The 23,282-nt window shown below is 43.8% G+C and overlaps 1 protein-coding gene across 2 annotated transcripts in view; it reads left to right on the forward strand.

Moving 5' to 3' along the window:
• Positions 1 to 190: 190 nt before the first annotated feature.
• The window catches only part of Ubr5 (ubiquitin protein ligase E3 component n-recognin 5), a 110,808-nt gene continuing 87,716 nt past the window's right edge, over positions 191 to 23,282 (forward strand). The window contains exon 1 of one of the 2 annotated variants that reach the window (XM_021650951.2): positions 191 to 673. In XM_021650951.2, the coding sequence (XP_021506626.1) occupies positions 612 to 673 (62 nt within the window). In that variant the 5' untranslated portion in view covers positions 191 to 611. The remainder of the gene's footprint in view (positions 674 to 23,282) is intronic. The other variant, XM_021650954.2, reaches the window with a different exon arrangement.

The following is a 23,282-nucleotide window of genomic DNA, read 5'->3' on the forward strand; positions in this document are numbered from 1 at the left end:
GGGCTCGCGGCCCAGCGCGCCAATAGGCGAGCGCCTTACAGCGCCGTGGCCCGACAACGTTAAGCGGCCCAATCGCCGGGGCCCGGGCGCCCGTTTCCCGGAGCCCCGCCCCACGAGCCGAGCCCCGCCCCCGCGGTCCCGCCCTCCGCCCCTCCCCCGCCGATCGGCGCCCAGCCTGCGAGACGGAGAAACTGGGGCAGAAGTGAAGATGGCGGCGGCGGCGCTGGCGGCGGCGGTTCGTCGCCAGTGACGCGCGCTGCGGGCTGCTGTCCCTCCCGGCTCCCCGCGTCCGCCGCGTCCGCCGCGTCCGCCCCGGCAGCCCTCCACCCTCCGCTCGCCGCGCTCCCGGCCGCCCTCGTCCGTGCGCGCCGTGGCCGGCCGAGCGGGCGGCGCGTTGATCCGCCCTCCCGCCCGCCGCGCCGGACCGCCGGGCCGCGGACGCACGCTCGGCGGGGAGGCGGCGGGCCCTGCGCGCTCGCGGCCCTCCGTTTGGGGACCGGGAGGAGGAGGCGGTGGCGGCGGCCGTGGGATCCGCGGACGGGAAGGGACTCGGGGGGCCGGGCGAGAGCGGGAGCGGCTCGTCCCCGGGCGCTGGGCGCGCAGGCGGCACCATGACGTCCATCCATTTCGTGGTCCACCCGCTGCCGGGCACCGAGGACCAGCTCAATGACAGGTACTGGGGCGGCGGCGGGGGAGGGGCGCTCCCTCCTCCCTCCCCTCCCCCACGGCCGCGCCGGGGGCCCTACCGCCCCCTGTAGGCCCGGTGCGGCCCAAACTTGGGAGCCCGGGGCCGCGGGGCGGGGGCCGGCGCGGTGTGGACGCGGCTGCGGTGTGGACGGCCCGGCGCGCAGCCCCCTCCCCTTCCGCGAGGAGCCTCGTTGGACTCGGCGGAGCCGGGGGCTGCGGGCCCAGGCCGGAGGAATCCATATTAGTCAAAGTTGGATTGAGACAGACAATGAACATGGGGGATGGTGGAGGTGGAAAAGAGAGGGAAGAGGAGCGGCCGGGTCGGGGGCTCCCGCGAGTCGTGTCCCGGGGGCTGGGCATCCCCGGGGAGGCGGGGTCGGAGGGTGCGATTCCCGGCAGACCGCAGGCTGGGAGGGGGAGGAGGGAGGGAGCGCCATGATTATTGTTATTATTATTAGCTTTGAGCCCCTGCGGTGAGGTTGGCTGCCCCGGGAGGGGGTGAAGTCAGGCGGGGGGTGGGGAAGTGGATTGGATTCCCTTTGCTCTTCTTTATTCGAAATGGTGCTGCCAAAGTCCTGCTCCCGGGCCCCTGTGGTGAGAGCCTTTTTGTTTCCTTTTTTTTTATTCTAATGATAGTGTTTTCTGGAGTTGTAATTTGACAGCTGAAAACCGTGAGTGGAGTGTCAAAGGAAAACTCTTCGGTTTGCAGTTCGCAATGCTGCTTTTCTTAACGCGCTGTGAATTTCTGGGTTCGGTTTGCTACGGGCCGAGGAGGAATTTTGATTTAAAACAATTTAAGAATCTCATAAGGCTGTTTTGATTTGGATTCTTCCGCTTCGCCCCGCCACTGTGCCTTCCCAGTTCAGGATATTGAGTTGCAGGGCTACATGCTCCCTGGGACCCAAGAAAAAGCAGGAAAAGTTCCTGTACTGTTGCAAAACAGTCTCGGAGGTTGAGGGAGGCCTCTAACAAAGCATGTCTTGGGATCTAGGACTCAGATCTAATGATGGGCCAAATGTTTACAGGTCGGAAAGTGGGGCGTTTTAAGCTTCCTTCTCCCAGAATGCATTCCTGTTAGCTCATATATTATGTTTGTGTAAGGCCATCGTTTCCCAAGTTGAGATGTAATTTTTGCTGACTTAAGTTGTGTGACGCCTGGTTTGTCATGCGCTTCCCGGAGAGAGGAAGAGGCCTAACTTGGGAAGATAGCTTCTAATGTGTCAATATATCCTTACCTAGGCCTAGGCTGGCAGCTTTTAGATCCTGGACTGGCAGTCTAGTTTCTGGCATTGTGTAAGGGTTTGTTTAAGCTTTACTGTAGCCATATTGTTTAAATACGTTTGTGAAACTCAAAATACTTTTTTTAAAAGATTAACTACTTGCGAGTTGTCTTATACTTTCTTTAAATACAGGAACAACCTTTAAGCTCTTTAAACATTTTGTTACTCCTTTCTCTGACTTGATTTCATTAAAGATTTTCACAACGTCAGCATAAGACTTTGGGGGGTGGTGGAGTGTTAAATCTTAGACTCAGGCTAGTAGTGAGGATAGCTCTACTGCCATTTAGAGAATTGTGTTGGTCATGTTTGAGTCATTTGTCTTGTAATTTACACCGAAGAAGTAGGACATGGTTTTGTGGTAGTCCTAACTTTACATACCAAGAACTTTAAATAGCACATTCAATTGAATATGCATGCCAAAATCCTTGTTGTCTTTGTGTTACCAACCTTCTATTTACTATTTATTTGTTTAGACAGGTTCGGCTGGCCTGGAATTCACTATGTATCTGATGATGAGCTTGTGCTCCTTAAACTCCTGTCCTGACCTCCCTAGTGCTGTGATTACAGGCATGAGCCATCACACCCAGTTTACTTGGGGATAGAATCCAGGGCTTCCCACTTGCTGGACAGATACTCTACCAACTGTGCTACCCTCCTGTGTGTGTCGGTGTTTTGAGCCACTTTTTAGTGTTCCTTTTACCTCAGTTGTTTGAGAAATATATATACAGTTTTTTAAGGCACCATTTTCCCAGTGCCATCTTTGTTTTTGATTCCTCTAACATCCATGTGCTGTATTAAGACAGTTAGATACTTGTGACCTTTTGCTGTTTGTCCACGTGCATGCTGTGTGTGTGTGTGAGTGTGAGAGTGTGAGAGAGAGAGAGAGAGCGCCTGCCTGCCTGCCTGCCTGCCTGCCTAGATAGATGGATAGATGGAAGTCTGTGTTACCCAGGCTGGTTTTGAGTTCACTATCATCCTGCCTTGGACTTCTGAGTGCTAGGATTACAGAATGTGCAACAACACCGGGGATGAGTTTTGAACTTTTAAAAAAATTTTGTATGATATGAGTGTCTGCATGTTTATATCTGTAGCAGTTGGGTAGCTGGTGTAGGAGGAGGTCAGAATAGGGTGTCATATCCCTGGGGCTGGAGATAGAGGTGGTTGTGAGCTGCTGGATGTGGCTGATGAAATGGAACCCACTTCCCCAGTGACAGCAGTGAGTGCTCTTAGCTGCTAAGTCATCTTTCTAGCCCCCTGGCATGAGTTTTTTATGCCTGGAAAAGACAAGCGACTTTCAGTCATGACATGTTCACTAAGGTGGTAGATAAACAGACTAGGGAAGTGGTAGGTAATCTTTTGGAGACCTGTAACTATGCTGCTTCCCTGTGAAGCATGGCCTCTTGGAGGCGGCATCCTTAGTCCTGAGTACTCAGTTGCTCTGTGACAGCAGAATCCTTTTATTTAAATGTTCATTCTGGAGATAGAATTCGGATCCTCATGTTGCAGAGTTAGCACTTTGCCAGCTGAGCCGTTTCTCCAGCCTTCCAATGACTTCTTGTATTAATTCCTGCTTACCAATTTCTCAGATAAAACAGCAGAACTAGACTGAAAACATGATTCTGACCCCTGAGAACTGAGGGGGAAATCTGCAAGTGCCCTACTACCAATCCATAGAAAATGCCCGAGCAGTGAGACGTTCTGTAGACCATGCTCCTCACAGTGAGGCGAAGGGGTTTATGGCATGAACTCAGGATAGACAGTGAGCTGAAATATTCGGGGTTGGGGTGCTGTCTCCTGACTTCAGTTTTTGTAACATGTGGACCTTTTCCCACTTGTGTTGGACCTTTTCCATTGTCCCAGGCACTCAGCCTTAGCACAAACACCGTTCCTAGAAGTGTTGTGTTTTTACCCGTTGCTTCAAATTTATTAGTCAAGTTATATAATTGTGTAATTTATAAGAAACAAGTTTTATTTAACTTTTTTTTTTTTTAACATTTTAAAATGTGTGTGTCCGTGAGTGTGCCACTCAGCATGGATGTGGAGGTCAGATGATAACTTGCTCCTACCCTTTGGGTCCTAATGACCAATTTCAGTCATTAGGCATTGCCCAACAAAAATATTTTTAAATGACTGTTTTAAAAAATTGTGTCTGTGTGTATATGACCGGTGTGTGTGTGTGGAGGGGTGTAAAAGTGAAAGTGCCACAGTATGTGTGTGAAGGTTCAGAGGACACTTTTTGAGAGTCTGTTCTCCACTTCTACGGTGGGTTCCAGGGATCAAACAGGCTAGCGGGAGAGCACACACGTGTTGCACCACATCACCAGCCCCCAACAAGACTTTATGCACTCCATACTTATATTGAGCATTAATTTCTTTGTGGTGAGTTGATTTTAATTTTAAAGAACAAAATTATTAGAAGAGTCTTTAGTCAGTCAGATTTTGGTATCCCAGAGTTTGATGGCCTCTGCCCAACACCTCCTTCCAGGTACTTTTTTTTTTTTTTTTTGGTGGTGTTGGTTGTCAGAGAGTTGAGTTTTTAACTCTTTCCTAGTTAAGAGGAAAGGTTAGAAGGAAAGGTGTTTTTCTTTTTCAGTGATGTAGACATGACGTGGCCTGTCCTCAGATTACCCCTTCTGGCTTAGTGCTCTGTGGTCATAATACAAAGCAGTTCTCATTTTGTGTGGGATTCCTGTGAGTGTTGCTTTTTGCATTATAATGTGTTGTGTAATCAGTTCTAATCAGGCTTGATGGTCAGACCACTAGTGTTGTTCTCTCTCAGGGTGCTGGAAGGCTACAAGATAGAATAGCCAGGAATCTGAAACTAGTAGGCTGAGTACTGGCCTCAAGGTCAGGTAGGAACAGTTGAGATAGTGAATGAGAAACGCACAAGTATTAGAATGTGAGTCTGGAACTAGGAAAAGATGGTTACTTTTAGTTGTTTTCATATGTGCTGCTTGGTGTTCATCACGCAACAGAGCAAGAACTCAACTCATCCTAGAGTGCCGGCTCCTACAGCTTTCTCCCCTCCCTTCCCTTCATCAGGGTGTTGGGGGCTTGACCCTAGGAGCTTGGGAATGAATGCTGGCTAGGTAAGTGCTGCGACGCTGAGCTGCATCTCCAGGCCCTGGAAATACTGTTAAGATTAAATGGAAAACAATATGGGCCTGGTGGCTCCTGCCAGCAAGCCTAGCCAGTACTTGGGAGAGTGGGGCCTCATAGCAGCAAGTTTGAGGACAGCCTAGTCTAATTTTGGGTTCTAGGCCACTTGACTCTTAGTGGCCTTGAACAACCCAAACCCCAGACTCCTTAGCCCTAAATCTGTCATTTTCAGCTGACATCAGTTTTAACCTTGCAGGGGAATGCTTGGCAGCGTCTGCAGACAATTTCCATTTCTGTTCTTCAGTGAAGAGTGTTGATCCCATGCCTGTAGGCATGCTAAACACATGCTCTGCCCCTGACTTGGACCCTCAGCTCAGACATTGGTACTGGCCTATAGTGGCTCTAGGCCAGAGACTCCTAGACTCTCCTGTAAAGAATGGCCCTGCACCCCACAGCCTGGAGTTTAATCTAATTCAAAATGTCAGCTATGTGAGGTGGAGAAACCTGGGCCAGGATTATCTTTAGTACAGATTAGATAGAAAAACAAAAATGACTTTCAAGAAAAACCAGGTTCTTAAGTTAGTCTCAAAACATGATAATTGAAAGCTAATTAAAATTAAAGTTGAATTTAAAGTTGGTAAATAGACATATTTCAAGTTTTGTGAATACCACTCTAGTTCCATTTAGGATAGTGCAGATAGAATTGTCAGTTGGAGCATGTGTACAGAGAATTAGGGATTGGCTAAGTGGAACAAGGCTAAAAGTAAACGTTTTTTGGATTGTTGGGTTTTATGTCTTTGTGCTCTGAGCAGGAGCCAGAAAATATGGAAGGGTGATTACACAAAGCTGAACAAAGGTGGGTGGTGGGTAGAGGTTAAATAATTAAAACTGCCTGAAAGTTTAGAGGCCCATGCCCCAAACCACACCAAAACCAACACCCAAGTGTTAGGCTGTGTGTGTATGTGCTAGAGCATCATATAATTTGAAGGAAACCTCACTGATTACTGAGATTCTTATCTTAAAATGATACTAGAAACATTGTGGTGGAAAGGGGCGGTCACGTGTAATAAGTGGATTAAAGGCAGTTGCCTCAGGAAAGATTGAGTGCAGGGTGTAGACTAGCCCAGCAAGAAACTGAAAAGACAAATGGGCAGATGGGTTTTACAAGTCAAGTAGTTTCTGAATCATAGACCCAGACACACTGGTGAAAGCAGTGCTGGCAGCAGTATGGAGTGAGCCGGTGGAGTTAGGGAAGACACGGATTTTTCCTTAACTGCTGTGTTACTTAGGGAATAGGCTCTAAAGGAAAATGCTATCATTAGAGACTGTCATATTACATCTAAGTTTTTTTTTTTTTTGTTTGTTTGTTTTTGAGACAAAGTCTCATTATCTAGCCTAGGCTGGCTTTAAGCTCACAGAGATTTCCTCTGCCTCTGCCTACTGAGTCCTTGGATTAAAGGCATGGCTATCTTTGTTTTGAGACAGTATCAGTATGTATGCCTTTAAGGCTGGCCTTTAACATTTTATTCTTTTGCCTCTGCCTCTGGGAGTATTTCTCAAACTCACTTAAGTAGCTAAGAATGACCTTAAATTTATGAGTCTCTGGCCTCTAGATTCCTTCCAAGAGATTGCAGGCATAAGCTACTACACCTAGTTTTCCTTGTGCAAACCCAGAATTTCCTTGTCTATCTAGACAGGCAGTCTCCTGGCTGAGAGGTCCCCAGTCCTTGAGTATCTCTCAGGAATGTACAAGTTTTTGACATTGCAGCATGCATGATATGTGACAGTCATCTATGAAGTTCACCTCTGAAAACTGCAATCAAGTTGCCAAAAATAGGGGACAAAGAGATGGCTCTGTGGTTAAGAGCATGTACTGCATTTTCAGAGGCCATGAGTCCGTGCAGGAGTCTCACTCTAGCTTCAGAAGGACCCAACTCCTGTAGCCTCTGAGGCCACCTGCACACAGGTTCACTTGTCCTCACACAGACGTACGCATACTTTTAAGAAATAGTAAAATGTCTTTAAATAGTCTCAACATTTTAAAAAGTTGAGTTTATAGTTTTGTATTGGACCTCATTCATAGCTCTCAGGGCCCACAACACACAAACACACACACACACACACACACACACACACACACACACACACGGGAGCAGTTTTATGTTGCAGTAGGATGTACTTGATATCCTTTTCCTTGATTCTCTGTATGTCTGCTTTTTGTTGTCATTCTGTTCATAAGGAAATTTTCCCTTGGCTTGCTCTGATTATGAATCATTGTTTTATTGTTGCTGTTACCAGGTTTTAAGAATTTCCCCTGAATATTAGTGTTTAAAAGCCTTTTAAAAATTTTCAACACTCAGAAGTCAGGAAAAATAGTAAAATGAACACTATGTACTAATTACCTAGTCTTAGTAGTTCTAACTCAGGACTATCTCATTTCAATCCTAGCTCCACCTGGTCCCCTTTGCCATTTTTTTTTAAATTAAATAAGCAAGTCTATAGCTATCTGTCTCTTTCTCTCGTTCTCTGTGTGTGTGTGGAAGGGAAGGGAAGAGAAGGGAAGGTTTGCATTGTGCTTTGTGAGTGTGTGTGTTGTCTTTATGATTGATAATTTTGATAATTCTACTTAGTTAGTTGGGTCTTAATATGTTAGAAATGATTTTATGTTAAATTGAAAATTTATTTTATATCTGGTGCCTGCTTGTGTGTATGCACCACATACATGGATACTCTGGAACTGGAGTTACATACAGCCCATTGATAAGGACCATGTGGATGCTGGGGACTGAACCTCCCAAGAGCAACAAGAACCCTCTCCACTCCAGGGTTTCTCTGTGTAGCCCTCCTTGTCCCGGAACTATGTAGACCACTCAAGCATTTAGAGATTCACTTGTCTCTGGGATTAAAGTCATAGCTTCATTGCCACCCGCACATGGCTGCAACAAGAACTCTTAACTAGTTTTTTGAGACAGAGTATTTAGCCCTGGCTGGCTTGGGACTGCCATGTAGGCCAGGCTGGCCTTGAATTCACAGAGATCTGCCTGCTTCAGCCTCCTTAGTGATGGGATTCAAGCTGTCCTGTAGCCTGACTTGAAGAGGAAGCTCCTTTGAAGTGTAAGCTTTTAAGAAGGGATGGGACAGATGCTTGGCTTTTGGACTCAAGTCTCACTGGGTAGTCCAGGCTAGTCTGGAATTTACCTTGTAACCCTTAAACTGCCCTCAAACTCCTGAGTAGTCCTAGGCTGACACTTGGGAGCTACCACACTGCTCCACACTGGAAACCTTAATATTCCTGAGTGTTGTAAGTTGTCTTTTTAGTCTGAGGATGGAGGCAGGTGCTTCTAAGGCGCTGAACTACCACTGTTACACCCCAGTACCAGCATCAACTTGTTTGTGAGAGCATCTGACCCACAGCTGTTTCCAGCTGTGTGACTGCTGCTGCTGCTGCAAGTGAATTCTATGGAAGTACACCATGAAGGAAGACTTAAGTCATGTGAAAACTTACAGCATTTTTCTACGTTAATATCTAGAAGTGAGAGTAAACTAATATCTAGAAGTGAGAGTAAACTAAATTAGCTCTTGGAAATTATTATTATTTTTTTAAAGATTTATTTATTTTATGTATATGAGTGTTCTATCTGCATTTACACCTGCCAGAAGAGGGAATCAGTTCACATTACAGATGGTTATGAGCCACCATGTGGTTGCTGGGAATTGAATTCATGACCTTTGGAAGAGCAGACAGTGCTCTTAACCACTGAGCCATCTCTCTAGCCCCCGGAAATTATTTCTTTAGTAAAGCATTTCATATTATATTCTTGCTAGTGTAGTAGTAATAAAACTCTTCAGGTAAGCATGCTAACCCCTCAGAGACCTGCAAAAACTGGAGTATTTCCATTCTTACTATGGTAATAAAGCAGTAGCATTTAATGCTCTGTCACTTGGAAGTGTAATTTATCTTATTTACATAGCAGAAATAGCATATTCAGTTTTGGATGGTGTAGTTGAGGATGATAAGATTTTTTATTCACCATTTTTCACTTGTATTTTTATTCTGGGGCAGTCTCACTATGTAGACCTAGTGGCCTCACGTTCCTAGAGACTTGTTGTCCATGACCTTAGCCCTGGCTCGGCGCTGTACTGCACCCCCAGCCTTTGCATCATCTGCACATAAGGAGTAGCTCGCCTGCTTCCCATGCGCATGCACAGACACAGGATTTTGAAGGAAGCCTAAGTTGAGACCACCTTCACAGTTAGAATGTGGAACATTCCTTGGCTCTAAAGTTGCCTGTTGCCAGTTTTTTTTTTTTTCCCAGCCTCTTCTTCTTTGATAAATATTCTCTGTTGACCCATTTTTTTTTTTTTTTTGGATGAAAATGGAGTATTGAATGTTTTACACATTGCTTTTCTGTTGTATCGTGTTTAAGCATGTAGTAGTGGGTTCTTTTTATTTTAGCACTTGAAGAGTATTTCTTATGGGAGTACACCATGCTTTTAAGTCTGCCTTGTTGTAAATTTGGGTTGTTTTTTGTTTCTGGCTCTTTACTACTTTTTAAGGATTCCCTTGCTATATGAGAAAACTTATACAAATCTGGAAAATAGAATTAAAAAGTCTGTGCTGTCACAGTTAATATTTTGATTCCTTCCCTTCCTCATTGTATTTCTATATGTCTTTCTGTTTTGTGGTGCTGGAATCAAGCCACAGCCTCATCATGTACGCCATCTCTTTTTGTATAGAAGTGCTTTTTTTAGTTTATCATGGATATAATTTTATATGCTTTATTTTTTTTTCTTTAGTGTGTTATGGTAGTTTTCATAGAAAAAACACTCATAAAATTACATTTTGATAGCAAATTTTATTAAAATTATAATTGGGGCTGGAGAGGTGGCTCAGATGTTAAGAGCACGGCCTACTTTACAGAAGCCATGGATTCCCAGCATCCACTTGGTGGCTCACAGCCGTCTGAAGCCCAGTTCCAGAGGATCCAGTGCCCTCTTTTAGCCTCCTCAAGCACTAGGCATGTACATGGTGCATAGACACATGCTGGTAAAACATACCTAAAAATTAAATTATATATTGGTATAAAGACATTAGATAGAATTCCATTGACTGTAATAATTGTATTCTAGATTGCTGCTTAGAAAACTTAGTGAGTCAATAAGTATTTTCTTTCCCATTAGTTTGGGCCATATTTTTGTGGTATAGGATCAAAAGTATTGAGAACCCACCCATTTTAAGTGATTGCCTCTACTCCAGTATGAACTGCACTTTCAAAATTAAGTTTCTGAGCAGGTTCACATCTTCATCTGAAAACACCAGTTCCAAGGTCTGCTTGGTGGCTTTTTCTATCGCCACAGCATGGGGAGGCTGAGCAGTAAGAGGATTTCTAGGCTAACCTGGGCTATATGGTAAGACTGTTGGCAAAACTTTCTATACACCTCTAGAAACACTCCCCCTCTCCCCCCGCAAACCCAGGCCTACTCACAAGTACCTAAACTACTGAGCTGATTTGTGTTAGCATGTCCAGGATGCTTCTTTAAGAGGCATGGTGGAGATTCATTCACCTTGAGTACTTGCTGGGGTTTAAGACATGGAGGTTGAGGGGTTCTGTAGATCTTAAGAAAAAAGTTAACTTTGAGATTAGGAAGTTTATTTGATGGAGAAAGCTAAGAAAGAAAAGACAGTCTGATAGGGTTTTAACATCTAAGTGATGAAGACAGGGTTTGTGTGGAAGGCTTTGGGGGAAGGAGTGTTAGTCACCTGGGTTTGTTTTCTTGACGAGAAGTAATTTGTGCAGAAGTCCTGCTGGAGAGGTTGAAGCCTGTTCTGTCTGTCTGTCCTTCCCCCAGGTAAACTTGTCCAGGTATTGCTCTATGTCATTGTCTGCATCTGGAAGTCTTTGAAAGAAACATCGAGTTCTTTACTGTGGACCAGATTGGTTTAAGCATCTCTCTTTTGGAATCAAGAGTTTTTGCACAAGCAAGGCATATTTTCCACTATGTCACTGCCCATACTTCCTCTTAATATGCCTTTCTACTGGTGTTTAGTGTTAATTTTTATCTTTTAAGAAACACATTGTTTTGCCAGGTGTTCTGATGACTACATGGCATTAGAGTCATTGATGGGGGAGTGCTGTAGTGCTGTGGACAGGGTGGCTTGGCTTTGAGGGACGTGCAGGAGCTACTTTATCTCCTGCATTCTGCAACAGGCTCCTAAATTCCCTCAGGATGCAGTCACTGCCAAGGGCGTGCAGAACCAGGGCAGAGGTGATGTGTGCAGAATCTGAGAGCACATTTGCATATACAGATGGGAGTCAGGAGGTGGTTAGCTGCTACATTGCACTTCTAGAGCCACTGTGCTTTGTAAAGTCTTTCTTGGGGTAGGGAGGACTGTCTCTGTGGCCTCTCCACAGAAATGTGAAAACTCTTTTCAGTTGCTGTGAAGTGTCAGTCTTCCTTTCACAAATAGTCATTCTTATTTTTGGTTGTTTGTTTTTTGAGACAAGGTTTCAAGGCTGTACTAGACTTTCTAGACCAGGCTGGCCTGGAACTCACAGAGATCCACCTGCCTCTGCCTCTCGAGTGCTGGGCATTACTGAGACTACTGGCATACACTTCCGCTCCTAGGTTGGTTGTAGTTTTTTTAAAAATAAGATTTTGCTGTGTGGTACCGGCTAACCTTGATCCCTTTCTTCGTGCCTCAGCCTCCGTAATGCTGGATTACAGTTACAGTCATTACCTGTAGATCTCCGGTACTCTTGAGAGGAGACAACATGGATACTCAGGGGTCTTGTCTAAGCATGCTGTGCCCCCCAAATCGGACAGTTCTGACATGGAAAGACCCATCCCTCCAGGAATACTGTAGAAGTAGCATCACCTAGTTGAATCGTAGTGAGTCCTTTACCCTAGTGGCTTTCCTCAGGTACAGGGTTGTTGGCTTACATAGTGCCGCTTTCTCATAGTACCTGATGACCACCACCACTAGGACCACCATGAAGACCACCACTTAAAATGCTCTCGGCCATCCTTTGTCTTAAAATTATTTGTTATGGGAGAGGGCCATAGTTTCATGGTAGAACTCTTGCTGTCCATGCACAAGGCTTGGGTCCATCCTTAGCATTGGAGAACTAATTGATAACAGCAAGCAGTAAGTACTAAAGTTCCTAATTCTTTACTATTCCTAGCTTTTCTTCCTCCTGTACTTCTGCTCTTAGCTTTCGGTCTTAAAATAATATTTTTATGTTTGCCTGTGTGTGTGTGTGTGTGTGTGTGTATGTGCATACACACTCACTGGATAAAAACAGAATTCAAGGAATCATTTTTATAGTGTTTTTTCACTCTCCCAGAACTATAAGGCATTCAGAGGGAAGCTTACCAGCTGTTTGGGTAGAGAACCAGGCTAGTAGCATGATGAAGGACTGGTGATGGGGTAGTTGAGCCTGGCTTGTGCAGGCATTTGCTGTGCTGTTGCTATAGAGCTTGAGCACAGTGCACATCACCTTTCCCTTTGCCTCTCACATTCCAGCATGTTTCTCCAGGAGTGGCTACAGACCAGCTCTTCCTGCTCTCTTGGTTGAGAAGTACTTGGAGCTTTTTCTGAGTCACTGAGAAACTCTGAAGAAGAGTAAGGCATAGATTTCCAAGGAGAACCTTCATGGAGTTCTGCTATGGATCATTTTTTCTTATTTTGAAACAAATATAGGTTGGTAAGAAGTTGCAACACTGGTAATTATGCTGTGTGATTTTCAGCATTTTGTACTAGCAGGAGAAAATAATGACTTCTTGAGCTGGCAAAGATGGTTCAGTAGGTAAAGGTGTTCGCTGCCAAGCCTGGTGACCTGAGTTTATCCCTGGAAGCCATGTGTTGATTCTGTAAGCTCTCTGTCCTCTGACCTCCATGCTTGGGCCACACAGGCACACATGCCTGCCCCTCAGGAAAAAAAATGTCATTAAAATTTTTTTTCTATTATATATTTTTGAGAATTCTTAGTCCTGTGGTAACAGAAAGTTTTACGTTTATTTATTGTTGTTGAGCTGAGATATGGTCTGGCTGTATAATAACCCAGCCTAGTTTAGAACTCAGATCTGCCTGTTCTTGCCTCCTGAGTGGTGGCCTGATAATTAGAATTTTAATTATAGTTGAGAGCTTTTCCTATGTGTGCAAATACCTTACGTATAGACAGTATTTTTTGTTTGTTTGCAGATGATCTGAAGCTCAGGGCATGTTTCAGGCTTGCTCCTTCCCAGTGCTTTGACTGTGCTGGAAGAGGGTAGATGGGGTTGGCAAGGGGAGGGGTACGCTTGATTCCCGGAGGCCTGCATGCCTCTCTGTTCACTTGCTCACTGTAGGCAGTTAGCCTGTGCTGTGCACAATAATGAGAGAGCACAGAGGTCTGTAAAATGCGACCAAGAGTCTTCTGACTCCTGTTATTACTTAGTTTCAGTAAACACAGTGTAAGCAGTATTATGGATGTATATTGATTTTATACCTTTTTCGTGATGAAGAATTACCTATTATACTTCGTTTCTTAAGGCCCCAAGGAGAGATAAAACACTCAGAAATACATCTTCTGATTCCCATGGATCTATTTAGTGTTTTTTAACACAGGGTCTCATTGTATAGTTCTGGCTGTCTTGGAATTATGTAGACCAGGCTGTCCCCAAACTCACAGAGATCTGCCTGTCTCCGCCTAAAGGTGTGCTCTGGTACACCTGGCTTGACTTTTTATTTTATTGTTTTTTAAAGACAATATTTTTACTATTTAGCCCTGGTTGGCCTCAAATTTGAGTTCTTTCGCCCTCAGTGGGGTAAGGTGGTTGCACATCTTTAATCTCAGCACCCAGGAGGCAGAGGCAAGTGAACCTGAGTTCGAGACAAGCAAGGTCTACAGAACTAGTTCCAGGACAACCAGGGCTACACAGAGAAACCATATCTTGAAAAAGAAGAAAAGAGATCCTCCTATCTCAGTCTGGGGTGCTGGAATGTTTAACTTAATTAAATGGTGATGTTTAGGCCCTGCGTTAACTCAGCTTCACTGCCTTCCCTTTGGTATATGCATACACAGCAATATGGCTGCAGATGCTATTGTAGATGAGTAGTTTTACACACTTTGAATGTAATCAATTTGAGCAATAAATCAATTTGAAATAATTGATTTAAAATCAGAGTTCGTCATTAATTTAGCAGGATTTTGGGGGCTCTGCTGCATGTCAGTTCTAGTGTTGAGTGTTGGAAGGTGGAGGATGTCACGGGGACGCCAGCCCTAAATATGGTGAAGTTTGCTGAATCAAGAGGTTCAGGAGTCCTCATCAAAGGCAGTAGCCTAGTCTGGGGAGGTGGAGATACCTTGAAAATGAGGCTGGGACAGTGGATGGTGGTAGCAAAGGGCTGGTGAAAGGCAGGGGTTGCAAGGCAGGGGAGTGAAAAACCAGTGTTCTGGGCAGAAAGACAGCACCTGTGCTTCTAAGAAGTGGGAAAACTAAAACAAAAACATAAACATTTTAAGGGGGCTGGAGAGGTGGCTCAGCAGTTAAGAGCACTGGCTGCTTTTCTAGAGGACTGGGATTCAATTCCCAGCACCCATGTGGCAACTTTAAACGGTCTTTTACTTCAGTTCCAGGATCTGACATCCTCACACAGACATACATGCAGGCAAAACACCAGTCCACATAAAATTAAAAAAAAATCTTAAAAATCCTTAACAACAACAACAACAACAAAAAAGAGTATTAGCTGGGCTGGTTGGCTCAGGCCTTTACTCCCGTCAGTCAGTAGGGTGAGTCATAGTGAGTTTGATGCCTGCTTGGGCAGTGAATTGAACTCAGAGATCCATCTACCTGCCTCTGCCTCCTGAGTGCTGGTTTAAAGGCACATACCATCATGCCCAACTTGCTTAATTTATGATACGGCCTCAACTCTTCTGCACTGGCCTGAGACTCACCATGTAGCAGGATTCCTGATACAGCCTCTACTTCCCAGCATGCATCATTATGCCCAGTCGATGTAGTTTCTGGGCATGGGTCTGCATGTTTGGCACGCTCTGGAGCAGCTGAGCTCCTGAGACCCACAGCTATGTTATGATGTTTAGAAAAAACAATGAATTCAGTCTTTTGATGAAAAAAAAAATTGGTACTTTGTCATTTGTGTGCTGTGAAGGGTGTATGTGTGTATATATACGCCACAGCCAGCATGTGAGGAGACAGCTGGAGTCAGTGCTCACCTTCTACGTGGTTGAGCTTTTTCGAGTGAACTCTTTGCTGGCTTGTTTTGCTTATAACCCGCTGGGCCACAACGGCAATCTCTCTTCTCTTCCTCCTCCTCCTCTTTTTCTTTTTTTAACTTTGTATGAAATGGAGAAGGCATTTACAACCCATGATCTTTCTCTTTGTGGTTATGCATTTTTGGTGATACTGAGTTCTGTCTTTGAAGTTCTCCAGTCAGGTGTAGTAATACACACCTGTAGTGTGTAATCCCAACACCAAGGAGGCTGAGACAGGTGATGCTCCAGCTTGGGCTAGGCTCAGACTGTCTCTCAGAAAGAAAGCGCGAGAGAGAGAGAGAGAGAGAGAGAGAGAGAGAGAGAGAGAGAAGACAGAAAGATAAATAAACAAAAAATCAATAAAAAAATTTTGTTCAGCATTCAATTATGAGCATTTTCAAATATGCAGAAAAATTCAGAACTAACCAATAGATTCTCATATTCTGTCTGCCTCATAGGCTTAGTTCATTGTCTTCCATGTTTTCAAAGTGTGCACACAGATATTACTTAGCACTTTACTGAATGGTTTGAGAGTTGCTGTCTTGATATTTCACCTCCTATATGTGGATCTTTTCCCTATACAACCATTTTGCATTTTTGTTGTGGTTTTGTTTTTTGGTTTTTTTGAAAGAGGGTGTCTTTGTGTAGCTCTGGCTGTCCTAGAACTCACTCTAAAGACCAGGCTGTCCTTGAACTCAGAAACCTGTGTGCCTTTGCCTCCTGAGTGCTGGTATTAAAGGTGTGTGCCATCAGCATCCAGCACACTTTGTCATTTTTACACCTTAGAAATAAAGAAAAGATCCAGTAAACGCATATATTTACATTTCTCTACTTGCCTTATAATGTCAATATGAAACAGTTTTCTTTTTTAAAATTTATTATTTTTATATACATTTGGTGTTTGGCATGCATATATGTCTGTGTGAGGGAGTTGGATGGATCCACTGGAATTGGAGTTACAAACCAGTCAGTTGTGAGCTGCCGTGTGGGTGCTGGGAATTGAACCAGGGTCCTGGAAGAGCAGCCAATGCCCTTAACTGCTGAGCCAGCTCTCCAGCCCTGTAAAACAGTTTTTTCTTTTTTTAAGTTTTATTTATTATGTATACAGTGTCCTGCCTGCATATATGCCTGCAGACCAGAAGAGGTCACCAGATGTTGTACAGATGTTTGGGAGCCACCATGTGCTTGCTGGGAATTGAACTTGGGACCTTTGGAAGGGCAGCCAAACCTCTGAGCCATCTCTCCAGCCTTTTTTTTTTTTTTTTCTTTAAGTAAAACAGTTTTCAAAACAAGTTTTCATTTGAATTTTATTAAGAAGGCATTTTTACAAACATGTTTGGGTATTTTTACAAACATGTTTGGGTATTTTTCTCTTTAGGGTCATATATAATTGTTCTGTATCCAGGCTGTTTATTTTTTTGAGATGAGTTTCACTGTGTAGCTCTGGCTGGCCAAGACTCACCTGCACCTCCTACCCTTGCTGTGATTAAAGGCCTGTGCTACCACACCTAGCCCACCATTCTATTCTTAAAGCACAACATTTTCAGTTTCATTAACTTAAATTTTTTGTTTAAAGACTGGATCTCAGAGCTGGAGAGAAAGGTCAGTTGGTAAATGGCTTGCTGGCACGAGGAACTAAGCTTGTCCCTGCCACCCAAGGTTTAATCTCAGGGCTGGAAGACAGGAGGGGCCCTGGGCTTCTGGCCAGCTGTGTAGTGTAATCTGGGAGGCCAAGTGAGAGATCCTGTCTCCGAAAATTATGTACAGCTAGATGAGAAATCACACTGAGGTTGTCTTCTGGTCTTCACACCCATGTGCACACAGGTAGGTGAGTTCTCACTCATAACACACACACACACACACACACACACACACACACACACACACAGTATCTTAGAAACTAAAAGAAAGGCCAGGACTCACTGTATTGCGTGTGCTGGTCTCAAATCCTGATCTCAAATGATCATCCTGCTTCAGCCTTCCCAGGGTCAGGGTCAGTGCACTGGGCTCATTAACTTTGAACTGAGCTGTGAGGAATGCTTTCTGTTTCAGTGGTGTGTGTTCTGATATAGTCCCAATATTACTTTTCCTAGTCTTAGTGAGATATTAAGCTTTATGTGATTTGTAGTTTTACTTTGTCACTATTTATTTGCACTGGACTATGTTATGGTTAAATAACATCTTTAGGCCCTGTGACTGCTTGAGATAAGCCTGAGGTTTTGGTCTTCACTTCATTTTTTTTGGCAGCATCCCTTGAGGGTGGAGGAGAGGAGAACGAGGGAGGCTGTTTCCAGGTGTGCTACTAGGTTAGCTTGTCAGTGCTGTGTTAGTTTCCAGGGCATAGTGGAGCTTCTGCTGCTGCTCTTGCTGTTCTTAAGGAATGCTTTGTAGTTTCTGCAAAGACTTATTTTTTTCAGCTGAGTTTGTGGTTGAATGAATGCATTTGAGTAAATATATAAGGGAGTTCACAAGGGTGGTTGAATGTAAAGGATTTGTTTATTTTTTTTGGCAGTGCAGGGATGATGCCCACAGCCATGGCCTCCTGTACCTTTGGCAAGTGCTGTGCCACGACATTGAGCTCCACCCTCTCAGGCCCTGGTTTTGTTTTTAATGTAGTTCAATTGCAGGAAGATATCCAAAGCATAGCTGAAGCTTTATTCATAGGCAGTGGCAACAAGGCCAGAGGAAATACCAAGTTCCTCTTTCTTTGATCATCATACCCAGCTTTTATTGTCTGGGCTATCATAACTTACTCCAAACTTAATGGGTAAAACAACATAGATCACTTGTTACTATTATCTGTCATTTCTGGGGCTTTACAGTTGCTTGGTTTGTTTTCTGGTCTCCCTTATGCAGTTGCACTTGAATACCCACGGTTCTTTGAAGACCTGCATTGTCTCCAGCATGGTGGCTTCATGGAAGCTAGGCTTCTTACGTGCTGGCTCAGAGTTTGAAAGACTCAAGAACCAGGCTGGGTTGTTTTTATGTGTGACTTAGCTTAGGGCCATGCGACTTCATTCATGTCTCATTCTGTCTTTGAGAATTGTGTCTTGAGTACAGCACACATTCCAAGGGAGAGATCAAACTCTGGATGGTAACTGCATCTAAGGATTTTATTATTTTTAATTAGGAAAGATGATAATTTGGTCAGTTATGGCATACACTTTTAATCCCAGTACTCAGGAAGGCAGAGGCAGGCGGATCTCTGAATTTGCAGCCAGACTGGTCTACCAAGTGATGCCAGGACAGCCACGGTTATATAGAGAAATCTGTATTGAAACAAACAAACAAAAACCCCGAAAAAACAAAAAAGAAAAGAAAGATAATAAACTAGTAATAGTAAAAAATTAATTATTCAGAAGGAGATTTGAACACCAAGCACGGACTGCTATTGTGCATTTGCATATCGAAGCACCAGCAGCTTGACATTTATTGCATTGTGCATAGCATATCCTGTGGAAATATGACTTATAGTGAACATAATACTTCCAAGATTGAAGTATTGAAGTTGACAGTGGCCTATGACAGAGGCCCCAGAGCAGATAGGTTAGAGTGACAAGGGGCAAGGGGCGTGAAGCAAGTGTTTTTTTTTTTTTTGGTAGTACTGGTGTTACAATTAGGTGGGTGACCGGGGTCTCATTAAGGAGGTGTGGACCACCACGCTATTCCCTGACTTAGACTGAATGTGGGTCCATGGTTAGTATTTAACTTTGCTATTGCTGTAAAAATAGCATTTCCTTTTAGATGAGAGCTATTTGTCTTCATCATCTGTTTGATTGGTAAGCTTTGAATGCTTTTCTCCTCAGAGACATCTGATCTGAGATAATGGCTTGACTGTGTTCATGTAGCCATTTTTGTGCCATCTGTGCATCAGGTTTTCTCCCAGGTATTGGGTATGACATGGCATTCAAAAGAAACTTTGATTCATTAGGCTCCAAAAGGACAGTGAGCTCCAGAAATCTCTTTAGGTAGCTGTCTTAGGGTTACTATTGCTGTGATGTAACACCATGACCAAAAGCAACTTGGGGAGGAAAGGGTTTATTTCATTCAGTTGTCTGTATATATTTTGATGACCTCATCATCAAAAGCAGGGAGCAGAAACTTAAGCAGGGCAGGAACCCGGGGGCAGGACTGATGCAGAGGCCATGGAGGTGCTGCCTACTGGCTTGCTCAGCCTGCTTTCAATGGGCTGGACCCTCCCACATGAATCACTAAGAAAATGGCCCTGTAGCCTTGTCTGCAACCCAGTCTTACAGAAGCATTTTCTCAGTCAGGTTCCCTTCTCTCTGATGACTCTAGCTTGTGTCAAGTTGACACAAAACTAGCCAGTAGGTTATTACTATGTAATAAATGTAGCTTCCCTGTATGTGAAAGAAGAAGGTATCTGCTTTCATTAGAGTTTATTAGAATCAGAAAGCTCAGGGGTTAGAGTACTTGCCTGTCTTGTGTGATCAATCCTGAGAATTATAAAAAGATGAGAGTTTACTAGAAATGGACATTATATAGCTCTACCAAAAGGAATATTCTGATATTTGTGATTTAAAAGATGGTATTAGTCATGTTATTTTTATTTTTTTTCATGTTTTTAAAGTTTTTAACTTAGTAGAACATGCAGGGAACTTGCAGTATGTGGCTATGAAAAGAAAGTCCCTGTATTTTTTATTTTGCACACACAGCACAGTGCCCTTTGTTGTTTTGTGTTTCCTCTATTTGAAGTCAAAAGAAGCCCTGTCTCAAGTCTTGCTGTCCCCATTGTCAGATGAGAACTCCGGCAGGCTGGCTCTCAGGGCCTCCCCACATGTACTAGTCAGAGTGTAGGCCAGAATTTGGAATGGACGATGATAGCAAGTGCTCAATTAAGTAAGATCAGCTCTTAGACTTACTGGAAGGCAAAATAGACAATGACTAAGAAATTACAGTGAGTATTATGTGTGTCGTAGAAAACCTTTTTCTTAATTATGGTTTGAGGTAGTTTTAGATTTCTCTTTTTGTGCTAGAGATCATTAAACCCATTGGTCAGTTGAATTTATAGTTTACAGAAATTTCTGTTTTATGTGAAATGATATATTGGCAAAACCTGAAATTGGAAAACAGCTTTTTTTATAGCAATCCTTTCAGTTAAGGATGAGCAGAGCTCTGTGCTTAAAGGAGTCTTGTACCACAGGTAGTGAGACTTCCTCTCCTTGTCCCTCTTCCTCCTCCTCTTCCCTCTCTCCCTCCCCCTTTCTTTCTCCCTCCCTCTCTCTCCCTCTCCCTCCTCTTCTTTTCTCCCTCTCCCTCCACTACTCCATCTCCCTCTTCTTCAGTCTTGCTGTGTAGTTGAGGCTTGCTTGGAACTTGTGGCTCTCCTGCTTCTGCTTCCTGAGTGCTGGCATTAATTCTGTAGGGTGTGCCACTAATTTAGAATAAACTTGTTCTGTTATGTCAAGGTTTACTTAAACATTGAACCCATGGAGAATTGGGACAGATTAGCTGTCTTTGCTATTTCTGCTTTACCATTGCTGTGAAAAGGAAATGCTAAATAGGAACTGGCTAAAGGGTGGAGGGGTGCTGGGCAGAAGGACTGTTATTTCTGAGCAGTACTATTTTGGATGAAGAGAACAAAGATGAATCCAAATACTTAACATTCTACTCCATTAAAAAATAAGTACTGAGAGGGCCATGGCCGGCACTTAATCCCACTACTGGGGAGTCTGAAACAGGAGGCTCTCTTGTGAGTTGTAGGCCAGCCTGGTGGTCTACAAGTTCTAGGCAGTACAGAGCTATGATGAGACCTTGTCTCAAGAAAAATAACTTAAAGACATTTGAAGTATGTGATAACACTAGAGATAACTGAAGTTCATAGATTAACTGTACTTTCAGTTTCGGAGCACAAAGCAGGTCAGTAGTACTATAATGATCCTAATAGTCCCCAGTCCACATTCTCACACCTGAGCATTTTAGGATGGAGAAAGCTTCATAACCAAGCAAAGCACTCATATCAGAAAGGAGCAGTGGTCCTGGTTTACTCCTCTGATCATAAAAATTGTCGGTATACTAGGCCCCCTCTCCTCCATCAAGCCTCAGGTAGGGGAGAAGATACATGATGGTAATCCTTTTCAATAAACCAGACTCTAACAGTGACTTTCAAGATGGGTTCCCTGGGGCTGGAGATGCAGCTCAGCAGTGAAGGCATGAGTGGCTCCAGAGGAATCCAGCCTAATTCCCAGCACGACCCTCTCTGTAACTCCAGTTCCAGGGCGTCCAGGGCCCTTTGCCCTCTGTGTCACCAGGAGCACAAGTAGTGCACAGTCATATGCAGGCAAAACACGATGCACATAAAACAATAATTTAAAATTATGTGCAAGCGTGTTCATGTAGATACCTGGTAGCCATTAGGTTTGGTATGTGAGGAGGGCCTAAGCCTGTCCTCTGCATGTTCCAGATCAAAACTGGGTTTAGTTTAAAGACTAGGCTTTCAACTTCTAGATGTTGTGGTTAGTATTTGTCTGCTTTACAGACTCTTGCCAAGCTAGTAACTTGAAGCTAGGAGAAGAGTTTGTTTTGGAGAAGTAAGGTGCAGTCTTTTAGATTTGCTTCAGGTGGGACACAGAAAAAGACTTGCAAGCTCAGCAGACTGATGGGATCTTTTTTTTTTAGAGATGTGCTGGAGCTTGTCTGCATTGACCTTTGTTTCCTCCCTAATCCTCTTGCTAACTCACCTCTGTCTGTCCTACAGACATGAGCTGTTTGCCCATTTTCCCTTCTCAGTTGAAGGACTAGTTGTATTTGTACAGTGGCTTCCTGGATGCCCTTCTTTCTCTGAAAGTAGCTAGGACTTCTCATGGCTTCAGGAATTATGGATTTTCTATGTCTACTTACTGAGTTACATAATTTAGATTTTAAAATATTTATTTTTAGATCCGAAGGGGGCATTGGGTCCTCTGAATGGTTGTGAGTCTCCATGTGGGTGCTGGGAATCGAATCCCTGTTCTCTGGAAGAGCAGAAGTGCTTTTAACACTGGAACCACCTCTAACTCTACAGCCCAAATTGAGATTGTTTATGTATGTCTGATTGTGTGCTACATGTATCCTGGTGCCTAGGAAGGCCAGAAGAGGATATTGGATCCCCTGCATCTGAAGTAATCTTGAATTAGCCAAAGTGAGTGCTGAGAAGTGAACTTGGGTCCTCTGGAAAACCATCAAGTGTTTTAATCCAGTAATATTTTATATAGTTAAATGTTATTTAAAGTTGTTTTTTTTTTTTTTTAAGATAGAATCTATGTAGCTCAGGCTGGTCTTCAACGTGGGCTCTCTTGCTGGCCTTTCTAGTGCATCTGGCAGCATGTATACATTTTAAATGTAAATACGGTCTTTGTTTTTCTACTACTTTTGTGAGGGATAAGGGCATAGTCACTATCCTAAAGTTAGACAAGTGACTGAATTATTATCCTTGTGTTTAAAGGCAGAAGAGTTCACACCTAATTTCCCGTTTTCAAATGTTTTAAATTTCCCTGAATTTGCTTTTTCCTATATGTAATATATTGCAGTTCATTTGTTGCCATTTTAATGGTCTGTTGGAGGTAGTGGGGTAAACATAAACTAAAACTAACATAGTGCCCCGGCCCCAGCCCCTCTTTGTTTTTTCTGTTTGTTTGTTTGTTTTTAGTTGCGCCTTTCAGCTGGCGTTGTTGGTAGTGCCTGCTCACAGGTATGGCTGTGATGATGCATCAGAATAGGTTTGGAGCCTCTTGGCTGCCCAGTAACCCTGTATTTTCCTTCCGGACCGAGCATCTCAGTCTGTGCAGGCTGAGTGGCTTTTTAAAATGCATACTTCATACTCAAGATGGAATTTTGGGAGTCCCTAGTTTTCAGGCTGAAAAGTACTGCTGTAAGGCTCCCGTTTCCTCCAAGTACCCTCTTTCACAATCCTTCCTCTCTTTCTGTCTGTTTCTTTCTGTGTTTTTCTGGCTGTTAA

This window comes from Meriones unguiculatus, chromosome 8 (assembly GCF_030254825.1).
Source record: "Meriones unguiculatus strain TT.TT164.6M chromosome 8, Bangor_MerUng_6.1, whole genome shotgun sequence".
Classification (NCBI taxonomy): Eukaryota; Metazoa; Chordata; class Mammalia; order Rodentia; family Muridae; genus Meriones; species Meriones unguiculatus.